The sequence below is a fragment of the Bombina bombina genome, chromosome 4, assembly GCF_027579735.1.
Source record: "Bombina bombina isolate aBomBom1 chromosome 4, aBomBom1.pri, whole genome shotgun sequence".
Lineage (NCBI taxonomy): Eukaryota > Metazoa > Chordata > Amphibia > Anura > Bombinatoridae > Bombina > Bombina bombina.
The window spans coordinates 674295816-674316307 of record NC_069502.1 but is presented as its reverse complement, the minus strand read 5'-3'; the positions used below and the strand labels follow the sequence as shown (position 1 = coordinate 674316307).

Below are 20492 nucleotides of genomic sequence, written 5' to 3'. Positions count from 1 at the left end.
TATATTTATTATTATATATTTATTATGTATATTTATTATTATATATTATGTATATTTATTATTGTATATTTATTATGTATATTTATTATTATATTTTTTTTATTTTTAAAAGATGCTCATACAAGGAAAAATAAAATTTGGGTAATTGTTCCTTTACACAGTCATTATTACTCATTACCTTAACATGGAATCCTAAATCTGTATTTAAGGACATGGTTATTACATAGTATTCTCTTTAAAGAAAAAAAAACATGAATTTACAATTTGATAAATATCAGCTCTTCTCTGAACTATAACAGCATTTTATAACAATAGTATTTTTCCTTTACGGGGTACACCAGACAATTGTTTTGCTGTTAGGCAAAAACATGACAAACTGTAATGTAAATCTTTTTTTCCAACAAGCCCTATTTTCTGAATGATCTGTGAAGAAATTGGCTCTGTAATTACGTTTTTATTTTCTTGGGATGTAGTGAAAGGTACAAATCTGCAGTGTCCTGTATGTTATTGCACCTGACATGACCAAGAACAAGGCTCTTTTCTAGTATTGTGTCACTGTACCTGCACTCGCCAGACACCGGCAGTGCAAGGTCTTTATGCCAGACCCTGGGGCGACTGACAGATGTGGGCGACAGCTTCATAAGTCATGTAGAGCAATACGTTTTGAATGAATTATTAAGATCTGCCTGGTGAGAGGAAAGATAAGGGCAGCATTACCCTTCATGGATGAGGAATTCCTAGACCTGCAATAAAATGATCTGTCTTCTTCCTATCAGCATGTGAGATGCAGCTATTATCTATGTGCTGTGTCTGTCTGCTCCAGTCCACTGGAATTGTGAAGGACGCATGCTAACCTTGTAGCTCATACGTCTAATCCTTCCCAGATAATCCATATCTTCTCCAAGTAAAAATTCCAATCTTTCTATGTTTATCACATTAGCCACCCTGCCATAAAGCTTGTAGATAGTTCCATATATTTGCTTTTGACTCAGGGCTCGCTTCATACATACTATGTGCTGAAACACATTTGTGTCCTTTTTTTTTGTTATATTATAAGAAAAAAAAAAAAAATATTATTGTAAGCCACAAAACCCTTAAATACTGACTCAGAAATAAATGAGCTGTTTGTTCCATAGTACAGAATTCATAAATCAGTTATTCTGTTTTAACACGTACTAAGAAAAAGTATATCGGCTTATTTTTATTTGTATATTCATATGTATACAACAGTATCCTTTGGGTCTGTAAAGATAGCAGTACAAAATGGGTACTGATTTAATAGCATATGTAAAAGCCTATTATGCTAGCCACCTAAGAAGTTTAATCTTAAAGGCACAGTAAATACTTTGAGATTTTGATATAAATAATGTGTAGTAAACAACTTCATAGTATACTTTTATTATTTCTGAAAGAAAAAAATTTGGGTTCAGTATCCCTTTAAAATTGCATGCCCTATCTGAATCATGACATTTTAGTTTTGACTAGACTGTGTTTTTTAAGTAATGACATTTTCAGTTTATTTAGGGATACAACAGGCAAGTTTCAAATGGCTCCTTTAACTTTATTGCAGTTAAAATGGATCACTTTGAACACATTAAAGAGGAGACATTTTTACAGTGCACTGTGCCTTAAAGTGTCAGTCATAAAACAGGTTGAGATCTGTGCATATCCTAAAAGTGCTAATTAATTAAAAATAGTTTGCATAAACTAAATGTTTAAAAATTGCTGGCAAGTATTTTAAAATAATTTTCAAAAATAAGCAAAATTGATTACAAAGCTAAGCTGCCTGGAGCAGCTAACTCCACCCCTCTTATCAGTGTTTAGACACAGGCATTGTATTTCAACTGAGGTCACAGCTTCTAGGCATGCTCCAGCAGATAATCCCTATGCACTTTTGCATTCTACCAAAAGAATAATAAACATAGATACAGCCATAAAAGGAATTGTGTGGGGGGATTTAGAGTTTTACAATTCAGAAACTAAAAAGAAAGGGTTAATGGCGAGGCACTGCAATATAAATTTGCAGGTAAAGTAATTAAAGCACATATTATAATTGGTCTCTATCCAAACTTGTTTTATGTCCCTTTAATTCTGAAAAATGAATCATTCTTACAAATGTGAGTGCACGTCAGTCTTCACAAACCTAACCCTGCCACATATCTGTTGCTTCAACAGAGATTGTCCAATAACAAACTTCAAAACAATTGATATTTTTCTAATGGCAGTGGCTATCCCTGTTTTCTTCAGTAACAAGCCCTGAAAGACTCCAATAAATAAGTCAAGAGGGAGCGGGTGGAGTTTTGCTATTAAAAAAACAGTTGCATCAAACAAGTTAATGCATTGAAACACTTTTTAAATTCACCCACTGAAAGACTGCAGGAAATCTTGTGATTGCAAGCCGTTTAACGGTGCATTAAAGTATTTTATTTGTGCATAACAAATATAAACAGCCTAGCACTGCATTGCAAAAAGACTGTATACAAAATGTTTTAAAATGTTTTTTTTAGCAAAATTTGCATTTTTTGCCCCTTGAATAAGTTGTTATATTATTTATCTTCTATCTTTTGCTGGACCAGTTGGAGACACACATACAATGACTGCTCATTTAGATCAGGTAGCAATTAAGCACCACCTTGCTTTTGTGTAAAATTTGTGCTTGTGTTACTTGCAAAGGCAACTAATCAAATATTAAAGTGAATGTAAACTTTCATGAATGAGTGCCCGGTTTTTAAAAATACTATTAAAAACAGGGGCGCTTTTGGGGGCGTGTCCGTGCAGCGTACCTGATGGGACGCATTTACTAGGAGCTCTGGTGGAATTCTCTATAATCCGCCGATTTAAGAGTACTTAACAACTAAATCATTTGTATATTTCAATATATAAAAGTCACAGGAGTTAAGGTGGCTATATCACATTCCTTGTAAGCTGTTTTCATGATGTCAGAGCTATAGTTCGGGCGATCAAGACCTAAGGCGGCGGCCTACTTATAGGTAACGACCTCCCCCGGTTCCACCGGGTTTTCAGTGCTGGCAGCAGGTATCTGCCTTACTGACTTTTTCAGCACTAACACATTGAGCAACCTAAATCAATTATCTTTTGGATTTGCATAACTGCCTCTCTACAACTTGAAGCAACACAACATACGGGAGTTAACACTGCGTGGTAAAGATTGCTACCTTGGGAGAGAAGGACACATGTGATAACTTTCAAGCACGATGGCGCAAATTTGAATTCTTGTGCCAGCAACTAATTGACAACGCTCCGCTTGACATACTAATGAATCGCTTCACATCTGCTGATAGCACTGAAGTGTTCTCTTTAAACACATCCAGCAAACAAGAGGAGCCCTCAGAAAGCATCATACCTCGTGCACAGCAACAGGTCATGCCGACACTGAAGATAGCAAATGGTTCACACACAATAACAACGGAGCAGAAAAGTTCAACAAAGTATGAGACTTTGGACTTATCCAGTAAATTAAACAGGCTCCAGTGGATGAAGGTACACAATCAATTAGCGGGGGTTGAGGGTGGTTTCTGGGGGGCCCCCGGGAAGCCACAGCTGAGTTGAAACCGCTCCCCACATCGGAGACCATGCCTGATATGTATGACCTGCACCATCAATCCTCAGATGCATCCCAAACAAGGCAGCTTTATCACCATATAGTGCACAAACATGGGACTATGCAAAAAACTTTCTCTCTCTCCCGGAGTCATTCTGCTAATGTCTTGCTTAGAGACTTATGCAATTCGGTTGGGGTAATCCCAAATGGGTAAAACAAAGCCTTAGGGCTAAATATAACTTAGAATTCCAGTTCATAAAATACCAATATTTAAACCAGTTATACTGTTATTTTTATTTCTGTTATTTGTTTATTAACAGGTTTATGTTTATTTTATAATTTAATTGGCAGCCATGGTATATTACAGGATCCCACAAGATTGTATCATGATGCTACTACGTTAACTTGGCTATTCATGTCGCCATGTAACTGACGCTAGTCCTGTAGACATTGCTAATGTCCTAATCTTACTTTACTGATTTATCTGTTTTTACTGGGGGTACGTGGAGGGCCCCCGGTGGAACATTTTGGTCAGTGAAAGCAGACCCTGGGACAACATTGAACGTGCCCACAACACGTCATAGCTTGTACTCGCTCGGTGGCCGAGGCTAGGGGCGAGGCGGGATATACTTTACTTTTAATAAAATGAAGTGGGCTCCAAATCATATTGGATTATATGTATAGGCATGTAGATAGCAACATTTAATCTCCAACCATTCTTGTGGAATATACGTTACCCATATACTGTATAACGCAAACCCGGTTGTTGTAATTGGTTATTAAGTATTATTAAAAGGATAGTGGTCAGAGTTGGAATATATGGAGCAATGATCTCCTTGACACGTCTGGTGATATAAATTCAAAATATAGAGATGGCACCTCATATCTTTTTTAAGAATGATATTTGAAGGTTTAATCCATGCCTTTTTTCTTTAATGTCTAACTCTCTGTGTGTCTGTTTTATATTTCTTTGTTTGTTATTTTTTGTTTGTTTCTTTTACTATTGTTGTCACTGCTTTCTTTATTATGTTATATATTGAGCCCTGTCATAACTCTAACTTAAATGTTAAGGTCCAAGAGTGGCCTAAATTGTAGTATCTGGGGCAGAAACTATAATCCCCATTGTCTTATTACATCATTTGCAGTGTATTCAAGAGGGATAAAGGGGAAAGAAAAAAAAAGAAAAAGAGGACCTTTCTTACATTGATTGTTTATCTGTTTATTATACAACACCTGACTATCACCAATGTACTTTTATATGTATGTTTGCTATTTGTATTATGCAGTTCCTCAATAAAAATTTAAATGATAAAAAAAAACAAAACAGGGGCGCTTTCATTCATGAAACTTTACATTGCAGCATATTTTTACAAATACCTTTCTCTGCAGCAAAGCCGGATCGGCGATCCCCCGCCCTCTCCTCTGTACTTAAGTCACCAATGATGAAACCGGCTTCCTCCAATCATGGCCTCCCCCTGAGCGCCCATCTTGTGAGGCCACGCAGTGATTGGAGGAAGCCGGTTTCTTTTGCTGTGTAAGAACAGCATGAAAAGCTGGCGGGGGATTGCTGGTCCGGCTTTGCTGCAGAGTAAGGTATTTGTAAAAATACACTGCAATGTAAACTTTCATGAATGAAAGTGCCCCGGGTTTTAATAGTATTTTTCAAAACCGGACACTAATTCATGAAAGTTTACATTCACTTTAACTTTAGGCCAAGCCATATTTAGCTTTTTGGACTTTTTAGGGAGTGTGGGATAAAGCACATTTCTTCATCTGGTCACAGATGAAAGAGGTGTTTTTAAAGGGACATTAAATGTAGGAATAAATGTTACATAATTCTGCACTATGTACAGGATTATGTATTGTAAGGGTAACCATACCATGAAAAAAGAAAGGAAATTAGTCTTTGACTTCCTTTTTTTGTCACAGGTTTGGCAATCCTTATGTTGCATAATTCTGCGCATAGTGCAGAATTATTTGACATTCCTATGTTTACTACCCCTTTAATGTCCCTTAGGACAAATAATGTGTGAATGTGCATTACAAATCTCTAATTTGGTTTCTACAAAATTGAATTTAATGAATCTGTATATAGAGCGAGAAGCAGCTCTCACAAGTTTGTGAGGTGATAATTATTTCAGTGAATGTTTAGGTGGAATGCTCGCTGCGGTCTTTGGGAATCCCACAACCAATTACACAGCTGTACAGACCAGTGCAGGATCCTGGAGCAGCTGTCACAATGGCAGACCTTTAAAAAGACACTATACAAGAATTAGTAAAGTAAGAGTCTACCCCCACCTCTAACAATAGGGACACAAAATCACTGTCCCCTCTGAAGTCCTAAAGGAGTTTTTATAACTTTTATTGGGAACGATTCCCTTCACTAATAGTCTGATTTACACATCACAATTATCTGATTTCACTACGAACCTACAGCACGCTTTACTTGTCTCCCTGCTTGGTAACAACGTTCAGTCTGTGCTTTGAGAATTATAAACGCTATGGAGCGCTGCACAAATAAATTTTACTAATGCCAGTTGTGTGTTTAGAGGTTACTTCTAGGGCTTTAAATATGTTGTTTCTTAGAGAAATATTTAAAGGGACAGTAAACACCTTGTAATTGCAAAGCATTTCTGTTGTCTCTTACTGCAATAATTTTTCAATAGCCAAACTACACCACCCCTTCTCTTATTGGAAGGAGTCATTCATGGTTTGAGTTTGCAATGATATTTTTTTTTTTTGCAGTTGTTAACTGTTAAAGCCCAGCTATCTGGGCTGTAGTCCACAGACAACAAGACTAGTCACTGTCACAAAGTTAGTATAGAGTACATTGTTTTGCAGTCGTTTTCTAATCAATCCAATTAGGTACAAATATGTAGCTATGTGGTTTGCTTTGATAACTCAGGGTTCATTTCCAGTTTTGAGAATTAGAAAATATATTAATTTCAGCGCTTTATTGTATGAAAAGGGGCAAAATAAATAATGAAAGTATATTGCAAATGTGTTTTTACTACACAGAAATAAACATTTTATAGTATATTCTAAAAGTGTTTTCTTTTTATTTGGGACACATTTTTATGCAAAACAAATCACTTTTATAGGGACACTGAACTCTAATTATTATTTTTTTAATAGAAATAATGATTTATTCAAAGAAATGATTAGCTTGAGAATAATATGCAGATAGATAATGTTAAAATCAAATTACTTGTTTAAACATTGACAAATACATATTAAGTTTTTTTGAGAGGGTCTGATGAAGAGGGGAACACCCCAAAACGTCACTGATATGTAATTAAAAGATTGTTTCACTTTATCTCAAGTCCAGAGAGTGCTAATTTCCATTTATTCTATTGATATTTATTCAGCACCCTGGCGTGTGAACTTTTAAGTTTGTGAGAGTGCACTTACTCTGAGATATATATGTATATATGTGTGTGTGTATGTATGTATATGTGTGTGTGTGTGTGTATATATACAGTGTATGTATGTGTGTATATATATATATATATATATATATATATATATATATATATGTATATACAGTGTGTGTATGTGTGTGTGTGTGTGTGTGTGTATATATGTATGTATATGTATGTATATATATATATATATATATATATATAAAATTAGGGTTGCACCGATACTAGTATGCCAATACCAAATATTTACATGAGTACTTGTACTCATGCAAATGCACCGATACTTAAACCGATACCTACACTTCCTACCCATACGCTATCTTGGAGTTTTTTCAAACTGCATGTTCCCATTTCATTTTAAGCTGTAGTGGAGACTCAACTAAATATGGTTCACTTTTGTTCTGCCAATACAAATTGCTGTTGTATTGTATTATCGTAAGAGAGATCACTGTACCTCGTTCAGACAAACCCCTGAAGTACTGGGTAGTTAATAAACTGAGATTTCCAGTTCTGGCTAAAATGGCCCAAAATTATCTTTCTGCCCCATGCAGTAGTGCTGAAAGTGAGACTGTTCAGCTTAGCATCAAACAACATTACTGATAGCAGAAACAGACGTATAGCTGAACATACAGAGATGCTTCTGTTCCTTAAATAGAACTTGCTACTAACTTTTGAAAAATTATTATAATTGCTAGATTGCCTGCTATACTGATAGTTCTTCTCTTGCACAATAATGCTCAAAACATACTGTACTCTGAGGAACATCCTTAGCTTATATAATTGCAGGAAGAGTGTTCATAGAAAAAAATTAAGTTAAATCCTATGAACACACATCTTACAATAATAGGACTAGATTTAGATTACATTTGATATGTAAGCTTTACCAATGCTCTGTTCACATTTCCAACTCGATAGATTTTAATGGAGTTGGACATGCAATAAGCATTGGTAAAGCTTACAAGTCAAATGTAAGCTAGCCCATAGTGTTGTTCCCCATGTTTAAACAGTGCACTGGTATATTTTTTACTGTATTGCACTTTTGGTTGGTTGTGATATTACATTTGTTATTTGTTGTTGTTGTTATAAATTTTAATGTAATATTTTTATTTATAAACATGTTCTGTGAAATTTCTTAATGTTTTTACAACTTTGTGACAACAAGCAAATAAAACTGTTTTATTATTTCATAATATCTTTTGAGTTACAGTTCTTCATAATAATAAAGAAGCTATCTTAAAATCATTAGTCTGTATTGTGCTTGGGACACTGTCACATGACATTAAAAAAGTATTGGTAATTGGTATCGGCGAGTATTTTGAAAAAAGTATTGGTACTTGTACTCGGTCTTAAAAAAAATGGTATCGGTGCAACCCTAATATATATAGTAGGAGTAGGTGCACTCTCATGAACTAAGTGCAAATGCCAGGATGCTGAGTAGGATAAGTATAAGTACATAAAAGACAGCACTCACTGGACTTGAAAAAGGTGCAGCAAGTGCCTTTTATTTAGTGACTTTTCAGGGAATACACCCCTTCATCAGACCATCTGATGAAGGGGTGTATTCCACGAAACACACACATATATACATATATATATATATATATATATATATATATATATATATATATATATATATATATATATATATATATATATATATATATATATACACACACATATATAGTGTGTGTGTGTTTATTAGCATTTCACCCAGTCTTATTTAATTAATGGTATATGGTGAGTCTGAAGTGGTCTTTTTTTTTATCAAACTCTTAATCTGTTGACCTGTGAAAGAGCAAGTGTAAATAGCAAAAAATGGCAGATGATTACTAAAAGAAACAAGATACAAACATGTGGTAAATCAGTATTAACCAGGTTAAACTCATACAAAAAAGTTACATGCATAAACAATTTAAAGCAGATCATTTTTTATTTAGAATGTCCCTTTGCGTAACTAAGGTTATAATTATTTTTAATTTTGTTTTGTTCTTGTCCTGTAAAGAATTATATCTGGCTATACCTTGAATTAGCTTTGTTTCCTAATATCACATTTCTGAGAGGGACAGAATATTTTCTTTTTGTTGATATACTACCTAGGTTTTGGTAGTCTGGGCTATCATTCAGTTTATGCACTTTGGTTGGTGTCTTCAATTATCAAGTATATAATAAACCAAATTAGAATATAAATAAATAAATATATATATATATATATATATATATATATATATATATATATATATAAATAACGGAGAGGAAAAGCTATGCATGTAACAAGTCATTTAGTTTGCTAATAATGAGTAATGTGTGTCTGTGGGTAAAAGCTCTTTTACCCATCTTTTAGACAAAGAAGGCTTTCCCTATTAGTTTTAAAACGTGAGCACTAGAACTGATTAACAATTTTAATAAAATGATCAATGACTGGGTGTGTATATGTTACACTGGCTATCACTCTTCTTGCAGCTTTTAAGTACTTCCATATTTAATGATGTGATAAAATCATTTTTTATAATTTGGTGTCTTGAAGATTAATTTTACAGTTCATTAAACTTGATTATTGTGTATCATAAATGTGCTAGTATCCCATTTCCTTCTGATTTTACTTATTATTAATGTGTTTGTGTGTGTTTTAAAACTTTGCCATGGCAAGTAGCTTTTTATTTTTACTCTTTCACAGTCTAGTATTGTAGCCAGTTTTAATATATCAACGTTGGTTGTGCAAAGCTGGGGAATAGATAATGCCTTTACTACCCATCTTTTGAAGGAGTAGGAAGGTAAAAAATAAACTTGCATGATTCAGATAGAGCATGTAATTTAAAGACACTTTTACAGTCACTTCTATTTTCAAATGTGCTTTGTTCTCTTGGTATCCCTTGTTGAAAAAATAATACGCACATATCTTACACTAGTGGGAGCTAGCTGCTGATTGGTGCCTGCACACATTTGTCTCTTGTGATTGGCTAACTAGATTTATTAATCTGGCTTTCAGTAGTGGACTATTGTTCCTTCAGCAAAGGATATCAAAAGAATAAAGCAAATTTTGATAATAGAAGTAAATTGGAAAGTTGTTTAAAATTGTATGTTCTATCCAAATCATGAAATGTTGGGGTTTCCTGTCCCTTTTAAGGTTTGAAGGTAGATAAAAGCTAGAACCTTCAATGCTCCCTGACTCCCCAAAAATGCGTGTGCTGAAGGAAGATTAGATAATAATTTTTTATGGGGAAATGGACTAGTAAAAAGGGTGTGCTCCCTGGTTTTTATGTGGTTGTAAATTCTATAAATACAAAATAAAAGGATGTGGGCAAAAAGTACAGCTGTAATCTGATGTGCAAACAATGCACTTGAGAGCAAGAATTTTAGCATGTTACTAAACCAGTTATGTCCAGAACAAATACTTTAGCTATGCAGCAAATATTTACAGCACGCATTTTCATAGAAGGTAGCTAATAGATCTCTACTGGGTGTTGGGAATAACTATATATTCTTCTTCCTCTCTGGCAATTACATTCATCTGATGTAAATAAGTGTGCATTTGGCATTCTTGATACATAAAGTAATTCTATACTGTACCATTGTAGAACTAACCTTAGTATGTAGCCTGCAGCGAGACCGTATAGGGTGTGTGTGTGTGAGCACCTTGCTGATTGCCAGCTGTTACACTGGGGCCTGAAGGGTCTGTTTGTATTCCTGCAGCGCCTAGCTGTGTAATCAGCAATGTGTGGGCATGTTCATTTGTTATACTAGGATCTGAGTTCAGCAGCATGTTGTTTCTGCAAATGTTTATGACACCGTATGAAATATGAGCTTCAGAAACACATCTAGTATTGTCATAAATATGTAATGTGCTAGTGTTATACACACAAACATGCATATGATGCGCCATTTTTTCTTACAGCACAGAGAAGAGTATATGAAACACAGAAGTAAGGCAGAAAATTTCCTATTATCTATTTATATTTTATTTAGGAACTAGTTGAGAATCTTGTATATCCCTATGCATATTAAAAGGATATTAAACAGTGCTCATTTGGTAAAAACAAATATGTTAAATCGCAAGTAAACGTAAAAAGAAAAAGTTTGTGTAAAAACCGCAAACAACTTGCTTGTTTTCTTGCAAAATTAGCACTTTCTCATTGTAGCCCCTGCCCCCAATGTAATGAAAGTGGATTATTTTTTAAACTTAAGTTTTATTCTGCCATTTCTGAGCATGAGCAAATCTGACTGAAAGTTTAATGGTTTAAACAAAAAATGAGACAAAGATAAATAATTTCAGAACTTTTCCCACCTTTAATGTGACCTATAAATTGTACAATTTGATTGAAAAACTAACTGAAACTTCTAGGTGGAGGGAAGTAAAAATAAAAAAATAAAATATGTTTGCATAAGTGTGGGGATGTAGCTGTGTTTAGAATTGAGCAATCACATTCAAAATCATGTTAAATAGGAGTCCGTACACACCTGTCATCATTTAAAGTGCCTCTGATTAACCCCAAATAAAGTTCAGCTGTTCTAGTAGGTCTTTCCTGACATTTTCTTAGTCGCAACCTACAGCAAAAGCCATGGTGCGCAGAGAGCTTCCAAAGCATCAGAGTGATCTCATTGTTAAAAGGTATCAGTCAGGAAAACGGTACAAAAGAATTTCCAAGGCATTAGATATTCCATGGAACACAGTGAAGACAGTCATCATCGAGTAGAGAAAATATGGCACAACAGCGACACTACGAAGAACTGGACTATCCTCCAAAATTGATGAAAAGACGAGAAGAAAACATATGAACAGTTCCAAATACCAGTCAATATTGGCACAAAACCTTCAGGCTTCTGCTAGAAAGCTGAACATGAAGAGGAACTTCATCTTTCAGCATGACAACCACCCAAAGCATACATTCAAATCGACAAAGGAATGGCTTCACCAGAAGAAGATTAAAGTTTTGGAATGGCCCAGACCTGAATCCAATCGAAAATCTTGGGGTGATCTGAAGAGGGCTGTGCACAAGAGATGCCCTCAGAATCTGACAGATTTGGAGTGTTTTTGCAAAGAAGAGTGGGCTGTAATAAAATCAAAGGGTGCTTCAACAAAGTATTAGTGTGCACACTTATGCAACCATATTATTTTAGTTTTTTATTTCTACTTCCCTTTACCTAAAAGATTTCAGTTTGTTTTACAATTGAGTTGTACAGTTTATAGGTCACATTAAAGGTGGAAAAAGTTTTGAAATTATTTATCTTTGTCTTATTATAACAGGGGTGTGTAGACTTTTTATAGCCTGTGTGTGTGTGTGTGTGTGTGTGTGTGTGTATATGTATGTATGTGTATATATATTTTCATACATACATACATACATACATACATACATACATACATACATACTTTTCAGTTTACTTTTATTTTTGCAATTTAAGACGCCTATAGGGTTAAGCTATTTTTTATGGTTTTTAACTGGTTTATATGGTTTTATGACTCTAAATAAATAAGGCAAGTCAAAGTCCCACATTTCATGCTGTTGCTATACTATATACTGATGTTTGCTTATTATTATTATTATTATCGGTTATTTGTAGAGCGCAAATAAACAAAACACATGGCCCCGGTCCCAAATATTCGTCAAAAGTGCACTTGTAGAGCATATTGTGTCATCACTCTTGAACTTTAAAGCAACAATAACTTTACTTGTAAAACTTTTTATTTTCAAAAATTGAAAAAACTTGGAGTATAGATGCCTAGATTATAGTCCACAGAGATTGTGTTACAGGATTCATGCCATTCCGCTGCTTTATCAAAGGCTATTATCAAGTTTACTTTTTTTGTTATTCTTTGTTGGAAAAGCATATCTAGATAGGCTCTGGAGCAGCTTGTGATTTGTGGCTACACAGCTCAGAAGATGTTTAACTAGGTAAACCAATAGTGCATTGCTGCTCTGGTGCTGACTTTAAAGGAACAGTCTACACCTTGATCATCTTAAAGGGACATTATACACTCATTGTTTCTTTGCATAAATGTTTTGTAGATGTATTTATATAGCCCATAAAGATTTTTTTTTTTTTTTTAAATGTATAGTTTTGCTTATTTTTAAATAACATTGCTCTGATTTTCAGACTCCTAACCAAGCCCCAAAGTTTTATGACAATACCGTCAGCTACCTTCTCCAGCTTGCTCCTGATTGTGTAAAGGGTCTTTTTATATGCAAAAGAAGCGGGAGGGGTGGGGGTGTCTTATTTCCCACTTTCCAGCTACCTTTTCAACAGAGCTAAACTGAGAGCTTCTAAGTAAGTTTTTAAACAGTTTTATACTGGATTTTTATATCAGTATCTGTGCATCTTATTCTTTATAGTAGTGTCTATTACATGCAGTTATATGAAAATGAGTGTATACTGTCCCTTTAAAGTCTTACTTTAGATTAAGCTGCAAATATTCTCCTGCACTCTTTCTGTTTCATGCAGCAGTAACTGTAAAGTTATTTTAAAATGAATATTGTTTCTGGTCACTTTGAAATAGTTGCCTAGCTCTGCCCACTGATGTCATCACAATCTGGGCTGCATTAAAGGCTTCACTAGTTACAAAAGACTCACTAATTGGATTTAACAGACTGTCAACATTGTTCAGCAGGGTGCCTAGGTGCAGCCCAGATTGTGATGTCATCAGTGGGCGGAGCTTGGCAGCCATTTCAAAGTGACCTGAAACAATATTCATTTTAAAATAACTTTTTTACTTTTGTTGCTGCATGAAACAGAAAGGGTGCAGGAGGATATCTGCAGCTTAATCTGAAGTAAGACTTTAAGATGAATAAGGTGTAGACTGTCCTTTTTAAAGATTCTAGTTTCTAGTGCTGCAGAATCTGTTGGCGCTCTACAAATACATGATGATGATAATGATGTTTGTAACCCCATTTCAGGAGTTAAACGTAGTTATATGCAGGCAACAATGAATGAAATGCACATGACACCACATTAAACCATTTTTTCCCTACCTATATGTCCCTTTAACATTTTTCTGAACACATATTTATATACTGAAATCGCGGGTTTGAGTTTTGTTAATATTTCCATTTCAGGTGGTCGCTGACCATCCTTTATGGCTGAGAGAATAAACTTTAGCAGTTAATTTACGTTTGTGGATTTAGTAATCTGCATGCCTTTCTGATTTGCTTACATTTTAAAAACTAAAGTCGATAATTTCTCCTGTTTTCAGAAAGCTTTTGCGGGGGTCTGAATACTGCACCAATAGAGCTCTTCCTAGATACCAACATAGTCACCATCCACTTTGAAAGTGGCCTCCATGTGTCTGGTCGAGGGTTTCTACTCAACTATGCCAGCAGCGATCATCCAGGTAAGTCACCATGATGCACAAGCGCACTGTTCTTTGTTTAATGACAGGTGGAAAAAATGTATACTTTTACCTATGTAAACATTGTACTTGCTCTGTGTAAACCATTTTCTTGTTAGGCATTGCAGAGGTGCGTCCCTCTCCACCAACAAAGCTCTGTGAGTTGCCCTTATCAACCAGTGAACCTCAATACTGAATGCACGATAATACTGTTGTATTTGATTAATTTAAAATGTAAACAACCTTTGCTTTAACTTTTTTCTGGCAAAACGTTGCCTTGAGTACAATATTAATATTAGTAATACAGCAATATGTCTATGGCTGTATTATCATCTTACACAAGCATTGGATTCTCCTTTTTAAAAGGATATTAAAGACTTTGAGATTGTAACATAAAATCTTTTTGTATATTTAAAGTAAATGTAAAGTTGCGACCTATTCTTTTCTTATATGTTGCCGATTCCCAAATGAATATAGTTGCTGTTTTGTTTTGTTCTTACGTAAAAAAAAATTCAAAATATAATATAACAATTATTTTACAAATGTTTGGTTATCGTGCCTCGCTCCTCCCACGTCGGCTTCCTGCTCAAAAGATATTTATAGTAGAGAGCGGTCCATCCTGCTCCTTACCATCACCATTTAGGCTCGCTCCTGGCACATAAGCTTTACATCACAATGTAAACAATGAATCCAGTAAAAAAAACTTACTATTGTGAATGAAAGACACAATGATCCGCTTGCTTAAAAGTAGCGTTGCTCCTCTCCTGATCCATTACAAGATCTTCTTGATGTAAGAAGGGATTCCCTAGTGTGACCAACACGCATGTGTCACACGGGAGCGTGCATTTAATTATGGAGAAACATAAATCACCCGCGCATGCACTATAGAGGAAGGAGGCGGTTCATAAAAAGTCCTGGTCGCCTAACGGCTTGGATTTCAATTGGATTAGAACAAAAACGTCATAAGAAACAAAAACAAAAAATTGGAGACGGGTGGAATACAGGATAATAGTAATACAACATTACAAAGGTTTTCATTTTGATCTACATGAAAAATGCAAATCATGAATGAAAGTGCTATTTATTTTAAAAAAGAAAGCAAACGGCGGATTTAGAGTGACGCAACTTTACAATCACTTTAATTGTAAAAATGATGGGGTCTCCAATTCCTGTTAAAAATGTAAGTGCAGACTCCAGATTCCACACAGGCACTTGTTGCACACTCTAGTGTCTCAGTTAAAAAGGAAACCCGGGATTTAAATTTAATTTAAAATAAACTTTCTAAGATCACAGAATACAGTTTTAAGACTTTTCCATTTACTTCTATAATCAAATTATTTTCTTGGTATCATTTGTTAAAAAGCAAGTTTAACCCATAGTGAAGCTTTATATATGAATACAACTTTAAATTAAAAATATTGTTTTTTTATTGTTTAAGCCTGCTCATCAAATTGTACACTTTGAACTCTTTTTTTAATAAACTTATTAGATTCTTATGGAAACATAAAGATCAGTAGGGAAACTGATTGTTGTTTCTTTTTTATTTCCAACAATAGATTTAATAACTTGCTTGGCACGATCAAACCACTACAAAGAGACAGAATACAGGTAAACATACATATTTTCTTTACATAAAGAACCTATTAGTAATAGGTTTTATAGTTGTGTAGAACAGATCTGATGCCTAATATGAGAAGCAGTTTTGGGGGGCATAAGTTTGGTGTTGGGGGGAAAAAAATGGCACTGAAAAGTGCCTTTACATAGCGATATGTGTGTGTGTATATATGTGTGTGTGTGTGTGTATATATATATATATATATATATATATATATATATTGTAAATATTCAATTATATCTTTTCATGTGACAACACTGAAGAAATTTCACTTTGCTGCAATGTAAAGTAGTGAGTGTACAGCCTGTATAACAGTGTAAATTTGCTGTCCCCCCAAAATAACTCGACACACAGCCATTAATGTCTAAACCGTTGGCAACAAAAGTGAGTACATCCCAAGTGGAAATGTCCAAATTGGGCCCTATTAGCCATTTTCCCTCCCCGGTATCATGTGACTCGTTAAAATCTCAGGTGTGAATGGGGAGCAGGTGGGTTAAATTTGGTGTTATCGCTCTCACACTCTCTCATACTGGTCACTGGAAGTTCAACATGGCACCTCATGGCAAAGAACTCTCTGAGGATCTGAAAAAAAGAATTGTTGCTCTACACTTCTAGATTGTAAGTTCCCATGGGAATAGGGCCCTCAATTCCTCCTGTATGTGTTTGTAAAATGTTATCTTGTCTCTTACAAGTTTGATATCATTGTTTTGTTAAAGTGAATTGTACCCATGTACAGCTGTTTGAGTATGTTGGCGCTTCATAAATAAAGTATAATAATAAAGATGGCCTAGTCAGCCTGTCTGTGCCCAGACCATACGTTGCACACTGCATCAAATGGGTCTGCATGGCTGTCGTCCCAGAAGGAAGCCTCTTCTAAAGCTGATGCACAAGAAAGCCCTCAAACAGTTTGCTGAAGACAAGCAGACTAAGGACATGGATTACTGAAACCATGTCCTGTGGTCCGATGAGACCAAGATAAACTTTTTTGGTTCGGATGGTGTCAACCGTGTGTGGCGGCAACCAGGTGAGGAGTACAAAGACAAGCGTGTCTTGCCTACAGTCAAGCATGGTGATGGGAGTGTCATGGTCTGGGCCTTCATGAGTGCTGCCGGCACTGGGGAGCTACAGTTCATTGAGGGAACTAAGAATGCCAACCTGTACTGTGCCATACTGAAGCAGAGCATGATCCCCTCCCTTTGGAGACTGGGCCACAGGGCAGTATTCCAACATAACGACCCCAAACACACCTCCAAGATGACCACTGCCTTGCTAAAGAAGCCGAGGGTAAAGGTGATGGACTGGCCAAGCATGTCTCCAGACCTAAACCCTATTCAGTATCTGTGGGGCATCCTCAAACGGAAGATGGGGGAGCGCATGGTCTCTAACATCCACCAGCTCTGTGATGTCGTCATGGAGGAGTGGAAGAGTGTTAAGGCAGTGCTGGAAAATAATGGTGGCTACACAAAAGATTGAAACTTTGGGCCCAATTTGGACTTTTCCACTTAGGGGTGTACTCACTTTTGTTGCCAACAGTTTAGATATTAATGACTGTGTGTTGAGTTATTTTGAGGGAACAGCAAATTTACACTGTTATACAGGCTGTACACTCACTACTTTACATTGTAGCAAAGTGTCATTTCTTCAGTGTTGTCACATGAAAAGATATAATAAAATATTTTCAAAAATGTGAGGGGTGTACTCACTTTTGTGAGATACTATATGTATGTGTGTATGTATATGTGTGTGTATATATATATATTTAACATCTGCTGCCCGACCTACCCCATTTGCTGCATTAGTTCTAATGCTGTGTCTCACGGCATGAGAACGAGGCCCCCATTGGAGCCCATGGAAGCGTGCTCTTGTGAGCGCAATACTTCTGTACAATGTGAAGGTCGTGTTCACATTGCACCTCACCTTTAATACCAGCGCACATTTGCGTGCCCTGGTATTACAAAGTGGAGCGCAATTATTGCTTTAGCGAAACCGATATATAGCCCTCCACTTATAACCTGGCCCTTCATAGGCAATCGCTTACCAATTCTGAATGTTTGCTTGTAGTGTGTGTCTGTGTGAATGATCTCGCTATCTGAAACTTATAAACATTAAAAGAAATAAAATCTAACATTGAAGGGACATAAAACCCCAAAATTTTCTTTCTTAATTTTAGATAAATCATACAATTTTTTTTAAACAACTTTCCAATTTACTCCTATTATCTCATTTGCTTCATTCTGTTGGTATCCTTTGTTGAAGGAACATCAATGCAATACTGGGAGCTAGCTTAAACACATGGGTAAAACAATAAAAATAGGAATATATGTGCAGCTAGCTCCCAGCTCATGAGCCTATCTAGGTATGCTTTTCAACATAGGATACCAAGAGAACAATGCAAATTTGATAATAGAAGTAAATATGAAAGTTGTTTAAAAGTATATGTTCCATCTGAATCATGAAAGAAAAAAATTTGGGTTTCATGTATTATAATTTGTCCTCTTTATATCAATGTAATTTATTGGCCTTTTGCCTTTGTGCTTTATAACTTGCAGGTAATTGGTAGCTTTTGTATACTTAAATGTACTGATGGCTGTCTGTAACTAACACCTGTAATATCTGACTGATTTGATTCTTTGGTTTGTTCAAATGCAGCAAATACTGCCCAGCTGGTTGCAGAGACGTAGCAGGAGAAATATCTGGCGACGTGGTAGATGGCTACAGAGATGTGAGTATATCAGATAATACATACAAATACATATATTCCCTGCACTAGTTTACCACCTGAAGGGGTGTTCTAACCCACTCTTCAAGTATTTCATATTTTTATATGTTTAAAGTTTTTGTAAAGTGTGGAAATGTCTTTGGCAAAGAAGAAAAAATCCCCCCCCCCCCATTCTCTGTCTCAGTCCTGAAGAACATCTAAATGGGCCAGATTTTAAAGATTTCCTTACTTGGTAACATCGGTGGCTCTGTCCCTGTGATTCAGTCACCTGTGCTCAGAAAGGGAAGTAAATAGTTTGTTACATATTAGATTTAAAGTACTTGAAAACTGGAGTTACAGGGACGTGAAACACAAAATGTTAGCAGTCAAGTCAAAATCAACCTTTCATGATTCTGATAGAGCATTCTATTTTAAACAACTTTCCAATTTACTTCCATTAACAAATTGTGCACAGTCTTTTTATATTTACACTTTTTTTAGTCACCAGCTCCTACTGAACATTGACAGAATATACAGAATTCACAGAATATATGTATATGCATTTGTGATTGGCTGATGGCTGTCACATGATACAGGAGGAGTGGGGGGGGAAATCTACTACTATTTGAAGTTCAGACTAAGTGCTATTGCATTGTCCTTTAATCATTCATTTGTTGAATATGCAAATCTACTGATTCAGATAGAACATTCAATTTTAAACAACTTTCCAATTTACTTCTACATTATTAGTATCCTTTGTTGAAAATCATAACTAGGTAGGCTCAGGAGCTGAGAGCTATCTGCTGATTTGTGGCTGCACATATATGGCTCTTTGTTATTGTTCAGCTGGCTCCAAGTAGTGCATAGCTGCTCCTTCAACTAATGACACTTAGAGAATAAAGCAAAATTGATTTCAGAAGTAAGTTGGAAAGTTGTTTAAAAATCTAGTCTGAATCATGAAAGAAAGAAAAAATGTGTTTCAGGTTCCTTTAAGAAAGGCTCTCCCTGTGTTTTCCTGATTTTTGCTGGGCAGCCATTCAATAATATTTATTAATATTTATTTATTGAATGTGCTGTCCATGATAACCATTATTTTATTTTTTTCTTCAATGGAAAGACTTTTTTTTTGTGTGTGTGTGAATATAAACCTGGATAATCTCAATAAGGGTTTATGTTTAGTCAGGTAGCAAAATGGGCAGAAGGCCCACCTTTATTTTCTTCAGTGTAACATTAACTAATGTTTAATAATACGGAAAACCCACCTGTGTGTTGAAGTATGATTTGTTTTTTTAATTCCTTTATTTCTGTAGCCTTCTCTCTGTGTAAAACAGTATGTTGATTTGTGTTGTGTGACTCTTCTCCAGAGTGTATAAATCACTTATTAGGCTGGGTGTCCGTGCTTGACCTGGACTTTTAACTGGAGTATAGCCATGGAAAATTGGCATTAAAAGAAATCAGCTCATAAGACCACCTTATCAGAGAGAAGATCATTCATGTTTAATTGTAGCCCATAGAAATTCTTTTAATAATATGGGACTCTCTGCCTCACTCCACAAGACTCTCCCCTAGCTTTGAAAGCTTCAAGCGCTCCCTAATGACTCTACTGTTCAGGGATGCATACAACCTACACGAACCTTTCTTTATACCATTTCCTTTCCTCCATTGCTATCCCCCTGAACCCCCTTAGCATGTAAGCCTAGGAATCCAGCTGTTTTTAGATCACCTTCTTAAGAGCTGACTACAACAGTGCGACTCTTGGCAGGGCCCTCTACCCGTTTGACCCCTATAAATGTTTTGTTGTATTCCGCCTATGTTTATAGCGCTGCAGAATCTGTTGGCGCTCTTCAAATAACCAATAATAACATTATAGCTTA

At 35.6% G+C, this 20492-nt stretch overlaps 1 protein-coding gene across 1 annotated transcript in view; it reads left to right on the top strand.

Moving 5' to 3' along the window:
* DCBLD1 (discoidin, CUB and LCCL domain containing 1) overlaps window positions 1–20492 on the top strand; it is a 98465-nt gene that overhangs the window by 26936 nt on the left and 51037 nt on the right. The window contains exons 3-5 of the mRNA XM_053710800.1: window positions 14171–14308; window positions 15862–15913; window positions 18570–18642. Of these exons, the coding sequence (XP_053566775.1) occupies window positions 14171–14308; window positions 15862–15913; window positions 18570–18642 (263 nt within the window). The remainder of the gene's footprint in view (window positions 1–14170; window positions 14309–15861; window positions 15914–18569; window positions 18643–20492) is intronic.